Source organism: Schistocerca gregaria, chromosome 3, assembly GCF_023897955.1.
Source record: "Schistocerca gregaria isolate iqSchGreg1 chromosome 3, iqSchGreg1.2, whole genome shotgun sequence".
Classification (NCBI taxonomy): Eukaryota; Metazoa; Arthropoda; class Insecta; order Orthoptera; family Acrididae; genus Schistocerca; species Schistocerca gregaria.
In genome coordinates this window covers 380731541-380741472 of record NC_064922.1, presented here as the reverse complement: position 1 = coordinate 380741472, position 9932 = coordinate 380731541, and the positions used below count along the sequence as shown (strand labels likewise).

The following is a 9932-nucleotide window of genomic DNA, read 5'->3' as shown; positions in this document are numbered from 1 at the left end:
CTTCAATCATATGAAAACTGCCAATATTGTTTGAAGGACCGGAAGATGAAATCACCCGATTCGGATACCAAGAAATAAAATCCATCAGGCAACATTTCAGATGTAATTGGACATTCCATCAAATTCTCTGTCAGTCCAAATTTCTCTTACCTTCTAAAGCTCCTCTTCTAGGGAGAAGCTCACAATATCAGTTCTAATTGCCAGGTACAGTCATGGTTCCAGAGGCAATTATGTAGCATTCTATTTGAATAACATTATATGGAAAGCACCAGATCTTACTGGGAGTAGCAAAAGTTGTGGTTCTACAAGACTATAAAGTCAACAATGTCTCAAAAAATCATTAGGCAAATAAAATGAACCACATATCAGAACTAAAGAACACAAAAACTTAATAGAATCTTAAGTGTGCTATAGCAAAAAATTGCTGTTAACATCTTGGGTATTAAGGGACAGCCACACATGAGGACTGACAATATGCTCCTTGCAAAAACTATTGTTGCAAGCCAGAAATATAACATACAGTACATGCAACCAATGACAATTTGGAATTCCATACACATGAAAACAGCCAGACAACCTAATCTCCAGAAACACCATCAAATTTTTTTAGTATTAGATAAAGTATTTCGTTTGTTCTACATATTCCTGTTTTCATACATACAAGACAGTTTCAACCACCACCCCCCCCCCCCCCCAAATTTTGCCAACAAAGCAAACCTGTTTCTCTCAATCACAGTTATGATCTTAAGCATATCAAATTAAGAACACAGTATCCTAAACTAAAAAACAATGAGGTAGGTAAATTTTTGTTTTCCTTGTTAGTTTCACAGGGTCCATTATTTTATTTCAAAATCATTAACAGTAGATGTCCACAAGCAAAAAGTAAATTACAATTATTTTTTGTAACCACAGCTGCGCCTGCGTCCTCGAGCTCTCTCGAATTTGCGTCCCTTAGACCGCACATAGGGCTTTGTATGACTGTGGGGCACACCAGGAGCCAAACCAAAGTGCTTTACAGCTTCTCGTGCATTTCGGCGACCTGAAAGTGAAAGTGACATGCATTTATTCCACTATGAAAAACTACTGTTTATTAGGTAATTCTTGCCTAACTTATCTACAAAAAGAAACAGATGCTACCTAAACATAAAATCATGACAAGGAAATTTCTCCAAATAATTTACTGCTACCAGTACACAATTTACTGAAAGATAAGGAAATCCATACTGCGTGGAAAGGGAAAATAGAATGTTCAAAATTTCCAGCAAACTAATGTAAACTTATTGAAATCGATCAATTCTTTGAAAGAACAAAATAGCGCCCACTATTAATATGCACAAACAACATGGTTGGTGCAAATATATAACATTATCAATAGTGGCGAATTGCTGCTGCCTCCTACATTTTGTACACAGCCACAGTCTCAAAATGTCAATTTTCGCAAACAGTATTAACTTAAATCAGGTTGTGTGTGTTAAATAACAGCCACTGAAACAGCAATTTTTGCTAGAATACAAGCAGAGAGAGTGAAATGATTTATAGAAACAGTTGTAAACATCCCACACCAACACCATTTCGCCAGATACAAGCAGTAAGACATATTACACCAAGTGAAAAATTGTTGAAATAAACCTTTTTTCCCATGCTGTTCTGACAAAGACAATTTGTCGTGACTTAGCTTTCTTTGATTTAGTTCATATTGCAAACACCTAATCTTTTCATGCCAATTAAGGCCATAAAAGCATGGTCTTTTCCAAAAGTACTTCTGTCCAAAAATAGATTCTGGTAGTTGGAGTCTGAGGTTTTTGTTAATACTGCCTTCAGCATCTACACACTGCATAGCACAGTGAGGTGCAGGGCAGAGGGTACGTTCCATTGTACCAGTTATTAGGGTTTCTTTCTGTTACATTCACATATGGAGCACATGCAGAACGAACTGAATTCTTTGCATGTACAGTAATTATTCTAATCTTATCCTAACGATCTCTATGTGAGCGATACATAGCAGGTTGTAGTATATTCCTAGAGTGATCATTTAACCCTTTCGATGATGCATCTTTTTTCGATGACATCTATTTTGTAGCAACTGAGTGAAAATAACTTTATTGCTATCCTATTAGAATTGTGGTCAATTGACCATTTTTATGATTTAGGATAAAAAACTATGGTGATACATAAAACAGAAAGAAACTTCCACATGGGAAAAATATATTAAAAACAAAGATTCCAAGACTTACCAAGCGGGAAAGCGCCGGCAGACAGGCACATGAACAAAACACACAAACACACACACAGAATTACGAGCTTTCGCAACTGGCAGTTGCTTCGTCAGGAAAGAGGGAGGGAGAGGGAAAAATGAAAGGATGTGGGTTTTAAGGGAGAGGGTAAGGAGTCATTCCATATGTCTGCTTGTGTCTGTGTATGTGCGGATGGATATGTGTGTGTGTGTGTGTGTGTGTGTGTGTGTGTGTGTGTGTGTGTGTGTGTGTGTGTGCGCGAGTGTACACCTGTCCTTTTTTTCCCCTAAGGGAAGTCTTTCCACTCCCGGGATTGGAATGACTCCTTACCCTCTCCCTTAAAACCCACATACTTTCATTTTTCCCTCTCCCTCCCTCTTTCCTGACGAAGCAACTGCCAGTTGCGAAAGCTCGTAATTCTGTGTGTGTGTTTGTGTGTTTTGTTCATGTGCCTGTCTGCCGGCGCTTTCCCATTGGTAAGTCTTGGAATCTTTGTTTTTAATATGGTGATACATATATTGAAGAGCCAAAGAAACTGGTACATCTGCCTAATATCGGGTAGGGCCCCCACAGGGACATCTATAATGTTCATGTATGGGGCATTTGGTGGCCAGTGGAAATGTCTAAATTCAGAAGTGTGTTTCTGGAGCCACTCTGTGGCAATTCTGGACATATGGGGTGTCACACTTTTCTGCTGGAATTGCCAAAGTCCGTTGGAATGCACAATGGACATAAATGGACGAGGGTGATCAGACAGGACGCTGATGTATGTGTCACCTATGAATGTCATATCTAGACAAATCAGAGATCTCATTGCACTTTAACTGCACATGCCCCACACCATTAGAGCACATCCACGAGCTTGAACAGCTCTTGCTGGCAAGCAGAGTCCATGGATTCATCAGGTTGTCTCCATACCTGTACACTTCCATCCACCCGATACAATTTGAAACGAGACTCATCCGACCGGGCAACGTTTCCAGTCATCAACAGTTCTATGTCAGTGTTGACAGGACCAAGACAAGACACAGAGCCATGTATCGTACAGTCATCAAGGGTACAAGAGCAGGCAAGCCTTCGGCTCCAGAAGCTGATATCTATGATGTTTCATTGAATGGTTCACACAATGACACTTGGTGATGGCCCAGCACTGAAATCTGCAGTAATTTGCAGAAGGGTTGCGCTTCTGTCATGTTGGACTTTTTTCTTCAGTAGTTGTTGGCCCCATTCTAGCAGCATCTTTTTCCGGCCACAGTGAGTGACTTGATGTTGTACCGAATTCCTGATACTGACAGTACTTGTGAAAGGGTTACATGGGTAAACCCCACTTCATCACTGCCTCGAAGATGCTGTGTCCCATCATCTCTTGCACCTTCTATTACACATGTTCAAACTCATTTACATCTTGATAACCTGCCATTGTAATAACAGTAACTAATCTAACAACTGTGCGAGACACTTGTTGTTTATATAGACATTACCAACTGCAGTGCCTTATTCTGCATGTTGACATATCTCTGTATCTGAATACACATGCCTATACCAGTTTCTTTGTCACTTCAGTCTGTATCACCATGAGTTGGCCAATTATAACTGACTCACTGATTATTAATAGTCACAGGATACTCAGTTTTGTGACGTGCAAAATTTTACACTTCCAAACGTTTAGAGCATGTGTCCAATCTCTACACCAAGTTGAAATCCTATCATGATATGATTGGATATTTATGCAGCTTCTTTCAGATAGTACTTCATTAAAGATAACTGCATCATCCACAAAATCCTGAGGTCCTTAATACACAATATGAAACACACCCGGAGATACTCCTATATCTGACAATGACTCCATCAAAGATAACAAGCAGTATCCTGCCAACTAAAAAAGTCCTCAATCCAGTCACAAATTTTACTTGATACCCCGTACAATCATATTGTTGACAATAAGCGTAGGTGCGGCAATGAATCTAATGCTTTTCAGAAATCAAGAAAAATGCTCACCTTTTGAAAATATTGTAATCTAATCATGTATGTCATATTCTTAAATTTTGAAGAAACATGTATTGTTCTTAACAATTTGTTATACAAGATTCTATATTTGTTTTGAATTCTTCAGTAAAACACAAAATCAAATCTTAGTACTGAATATGGCTTTCTGCAAAAAATATACTGCTGAAGCCTGACATGGTTAAGGCCGCAATTTTCCTATCACAACTGAAGTTCAATAACCTAAGAAAATTATGCACTCACATTACAAAAACCATGTACCGAAAAACGGAGAGCTAATTGAAGTAAAAACAAACATTTGACAAAGCCACTAATGATGTAGTACCATCTATGTCAATACTTATGTAATATACCATTCAAAATAAGAAGGGGCTGTGAATAAGCTCTGGGCTGCATTGTGAGCTGCAGTTGTGCAACAACATGCATTTGTAAGTACCAAAACAATAATTGTACATAGTTAACTTCACTACGATTGAGCCAGATCGTAGACCAGAAATCTCAAAGCTTACTCTACATACAAATGGATTTTAAAATAAAAGATAATAATGGTTGGTTGGTGTGGGAGTTAGGTCACTGGGTTAGGGAAGGATGGGGAAGCCCTTTCAAAGGAACCATCCTGGCATTAGCCGGAAGTGATTTACAGAAATCTGGGAAACCTAGAACAGGTGGGGAAGATAACTTCAATTTAAAAAAAGGCAACCCACATTTGCCACCAGAACTGCATTGAATGTCAGAAAACAACACCAAATTTGGCCACGAAACTATTTCCTGTTCCAACTGACATATATGGCACTGCTTTATTCACCGTAGAATAAATGAGTGAATTCTGCAGTAGCACATTTGAAAGTTTTTGGTCAACTTTCATTTAAATTCCACATTACACATTGTGGAGCTGCTTTACTCCCTTGACAACTTGAAACAAACTGTCATCATTTGTTTGTGTTTGTCCACCCCTCACAGTAGGCATTAACACTGCCCTGAGGAAACATGAGCAACAACTTTGGAAGTTATCTGTTGCAACTATCTATGTTAAAAGTTAACAAGCAGTTTTGATCAGGGTATAAAAGTATCTAACAAACATATGAACCTGGTTAAGCCTGGTTGCTCTCTTAGTAGATTACCACACTATGTGTAGCATGACAAGGTACCATCACACCACCAGACTTACCAACATCATTCCACACAAAATCATAATATGAAATCTTAAATCTTCCAGTATTACAGCAAAAGTTGTTTGGGTCTGGTAGGCTATCATAAGATTCAACCACATTAGCAATGTTATGACCACTTGTATTATAACCACATCCAGATGGGAGGCCAAGTACTAAACTCTTGTTTCAACAAAGCACACAGTTATTTCCTGAAGCTAGCAGATATTTTAAGGCATATTAAGTCCCCCATCAGTACATCAACTGAAAAAACAACAGAGCTATTGTCATACCTTTAACACCCATACTGTCTACAGTATCTCGTGGCACAACCATGCCCAGTGTTCCAATAATTGCAAACATCACTCTCATTGATGCGTCCACAACCTAATATATAATAAAATATGCCACAGAGCTATCTGCATCTGAATATACACATAGCTCAGAATTAAGATTCAAGACCAATATGTGGAAAGCAACAGAACAGATCCACAGCATATACTTTACCTTGCATCAGAACTGTCTTCTTTCCAGTTGGTGCACGAAGAGCAAGCTGATCAAATGTAATGATTTCACCGCCAGCTTTTAGGATGCGTGCACGTGCCTTCTCAGTCACCCTTAATGCACAAATCTGGAATGAGGATCTCGTATAACTAATTGAAAGATATGCACAATGAACAATATCCCCATACAGATACTATCTCACATACGGTACTCCATAAAAGTAAATACATGTAAATGTTACCCACAGTATGTATAGCGGCACCGTCTGAGACGATGTCAAAGCCAGCAGAAAAATCAGTTACAGTAAGTTCATAACATAAAATTCAAAATAAACTAAGGTATACTCCATGTCAAATTCTCTCAAGGTACTTACTGTTAGTTTTGGAACTTCAAAAATTCTGTCATCATTTGTGACCGTTCCAACTACAACAGCAATCAGGTTTTCTCGGCCAGGCTTCTTCATAAAACGCACTACTCTTGCGAGCGAGATAGGTGGCCTATTTATTTTTGACATGAACAACCTCCGTAAAATTATCTTATTGAACTTCGCTTCCGTACGTCGAGCGAGATATCGGTACAACTGAAACACAGAGCCATTTCTTACAGAAACTTGTATCACAAATACGTGTGTTTCTTTTAAAGGCTTATATCACAAACACATCACACTAAACAACACAGAAACACACAGAACGGGAAGGAATACTGATTAACATCGTTACCTTAACCAGAAGCCTAAGGTATACATCTTGCGACTTCGGTTCAGTGCGCCGAACCTTGCGGTCCCACTTGTGATTAATATCAATACCCTGCAAAAACAAACACACAACTTATAACAAAACAACCTATGTCTCATAATTTTGAATATATTGCACGGTGAAGCGGATGAAAACTGATTTTTGTAAATAAAGAATGCCACATGTCCACCCACCATTGTCACAAACCGGAAAGAAGCATCGACTCAATGAAGACTTGTGGGTACACGAAATCCAAAGACATTACATTGGTAGTAATCGGCCTGTACAGTTACAGAGATGTTATTTGCGATGAATGTCATTTCGACCTTCTCGCAAATTAAAAAGATTATAGCAGGGAAGCTTGTAAGTACCTTTTCTCAGTAGTTTGATTTAAGTTTATGAGCAAGATATCCGCTGAGCGAAATACAGGCAATTTCTTCGTCTGCTAAAAGAACTTATTTAAGAGGAAATAGTGTCAAGTTTAAAATTTCAATGTTTTGTATACTTGCTGTAGTGTCCATTCTTGTCACAGAACTGAATATTCGAGTCCTATCAGAGCTTGTTCTTGAAAAAACTTGTTCATTACCTGAAGGCCCGATAATTGTGACATAACCCGAAATTTTGCGTGACACAAACACAAAAATTCTATTCAAGTTTTCTACATAGTGCAAAATTCGTTTAAGAAAGACAGCTACTAGTTTCATCAGTGTCTGTTGTCGCAATAAAAGTGTAATTAAACGTTTCTAAATTGTATTTAACTAACACATTTCGTATTTTTTATTAATTAGATGGACGCGATCAAGGTCTAAATTTTCCGAGTAATAAACGTTTAAAAACCCGACCAAACAAGCCTTATAAGGTAAATTTTGCTTTTAGAGCGAAGTAATTACAAATTCATTCTTCCGTTATTGTACCTCTCAATCAGTAAAAAAACGACAACCACCGCACATAAGACCTCTGTGTCGTTTTTTGCTTACACACAGCCAATCTCGTGTCCTTGACAAATTTAAAACACGGAACCTCCTGGCAGATTAAAACTGTGTGCCGGACCGAGACTCGAACTCGAGACCTTTGCTTCTGCCAAGTTCGAGACTCGGTCCGGCACACTGTTTTAACCTGCCAGGAAGTTTCATATTAGTACACACTCCGCTGCAGAGTGGAAACCTTAGTCTGGAAATTTAAAACATTCTTTAAACTTAACTATTCTTTCGAAACTGACAATGAGTGAGAAATGTGGGACCTGTTGTAGGGTAGTGAGTAGAGGGATTTGTTGCTTGTCTTGTAGGAAATATTTTCACTGGAGGGGGGGAGGGGGGTGCAGTAGCGAGAATGTTGGGAGAACAGAAGAGGCTCTCTCCTGGAACTACAGAGTATGCAGTAAGATCATTTTCACTGGGGAACAGGAAAGGAAAATCTGTGCCCTTCAGACACAGTTGGAGGATGTGAGGAAGAAACCGATAAGGATCAAGGGAGATAGGGGGAAGGAGGGTGGTTGGGAACTGGCAGGTGGTAGGAGAATAGGAAGAAAGAGGACGCGATCTGAAAGTTTTATCAGCAACACCAAGAACAGGTATCTACCACTGCCAGAGCTAAGTGGAGAAAGGCCTCAAGTAGAAAGAGGAGCACGAAATGTGCAGCACACTTCAACCGAGGCCAAGAAGCCTAGGAATGTACAAAGTGTTAGCAAGAAGAAAGTGCTGCTGCTAGGTAGTATCCATGGGCGAGGTGTAGGCCCTCACTTACAGGAAAGTTTAGGGGCAGCATACAAGGACACTAGTATCTTCAAGCCAAATTCAGGGCTAAGTCATGTGCTAGAGGACCTAGGGTCTTTATGTAAGGACTTTACTAAATAGGGCCATGTAGTGATAGTGGATGGGGCTGGGAACAGTTTGGACAGGGATGGGGCATATGGCATAGGTGGTGACATGGACAACATAGCTTCCCTCATTCATGGCACCAACATACACTTTGTTCAGCTGATCCAGCGTCATAATCGACCACACCTTGATGGAGCTGTGAGGCGAATCAATGTGGGGTTAGGAATGGCTCTGAGGACAGCCAACTTTGCTCATGTTTCACTGGTGACCATAGGGACTACCAACAGATGGAGGTTTCACTAGGCATGCCCTACACCTAAACAGGACTGGCAAGGGAAGATTGGTACAGCTGATTCATGAAATTATAAGGGGTGCATCTCCGGCCACACATGGGTAGATACCTGTCGTCATAGGTAGGAAAAGTAGGTCTTTTATAGGATAAATCCAGACAACATGTTCCCCTACCTAAAGAGTATCTCCAGCAGTTTAAAAAATACTGAAACAATCACTCACAAGATAGATTTTTAACACTTCAAATATGACACACACCAGATGTCACAGAAAAAAGCATTGGAAAGTATAACATGGGGAATTTCACAAACTTAACAATCCTCCATGAAAACATGCAATCAATAAAAAACATAATACAACTATTAGAAGTTGAGCTCAAATCTCTGAACCGCACAGTAGTTTGTATTACTGGGAACTGCTGTAGAGACAGAGAAATCCAACATGTAGTACTATCACTGTATGAAAGGGCAAATTAAGACATTACCTCAGTACAGTAAGTGAAGACAAACTCTTTAAAATATTAACTACTGAATTAACAGGGCTTGATATCACCAAGAAATTAATCATTTTGTTTGTGTATGGATCTCCTAGTGGTAGTGTAGACACTTTTTCCTACAAATTAACAGAAGTTTTAGATAAAGTTCAAGTACAAACGTCAACATAACTCAGTTTGGAGACATTAACATCAACACTAATATCATAAATGAATCCAGCAGCACCTGCAGAAATATCCTTCAAAGGTTTGGCATGTCCCTATTGGTCAATAGTGCAACAAGGTCTACTACAATGACTGCGTCAGTAATTGACCATGTGGCCACAAATATGGACAGGGAAAAATGTCATGTAGCTGGAAAAGATCTCGTACTATCAGACCATCTACATCAAATAACAACAGTAAAATCAGGCATTGAATCATTCCCTAAACTACAAGCCTACAAACGACATCTATCAGAAATCAAAATAAAATATTTTTCAAAAGAACTAGAAAAACAAAGCTGGGATGAAGCGTATAAGAAAACCAATGTGACGATGAAATTCTCTAAATTCCCCACATTGTTTAAACTGAGCTTTGAAAAGGCATTTCCAAAAGTATGCATGTCTCTGTCAACATCTCACAAAACAGATGGATAACAGCAGGTGTTAAGAAGTCCTCCCAAACACTTAAACACCTCAGTTCCATGAAAAAGATTCACAATGATC

At 39.1% G+C, this 9932-nt stretch overlaps 1 protein-coding gene across 1 annotated transcript; it reads right to left on the bottom strand.

The window, feature by feature from the left end:
- Nucleotides 1–799: 799 nt before the first annotated feature.
- LOC126355006 (60S ribosomal protein L18) lies at nt 800–6915 on the bottom strand. The gene is made up of 5 exons (XM_050005136.1): nt 6819–6915; nt 6610–6696; nt 6264–6470; nt 5894–6017; nt 800–1039 (listed from the first exon to the last, which is right to left on the bottom strand). The coding sequence occupies exons 1-5, from the start codon at nt 6819–6821 to the stop codon at nt 894–896; spliced, it is 567 nt and encodes a 188-aa protein (XP_049861093.1). The 5' UTR covers nt 6822–6915; the 3' UTR covers nt 800–893.
- Between the last annotated feature and the right edge of the window lie 3017 nt (nt 6916–9932).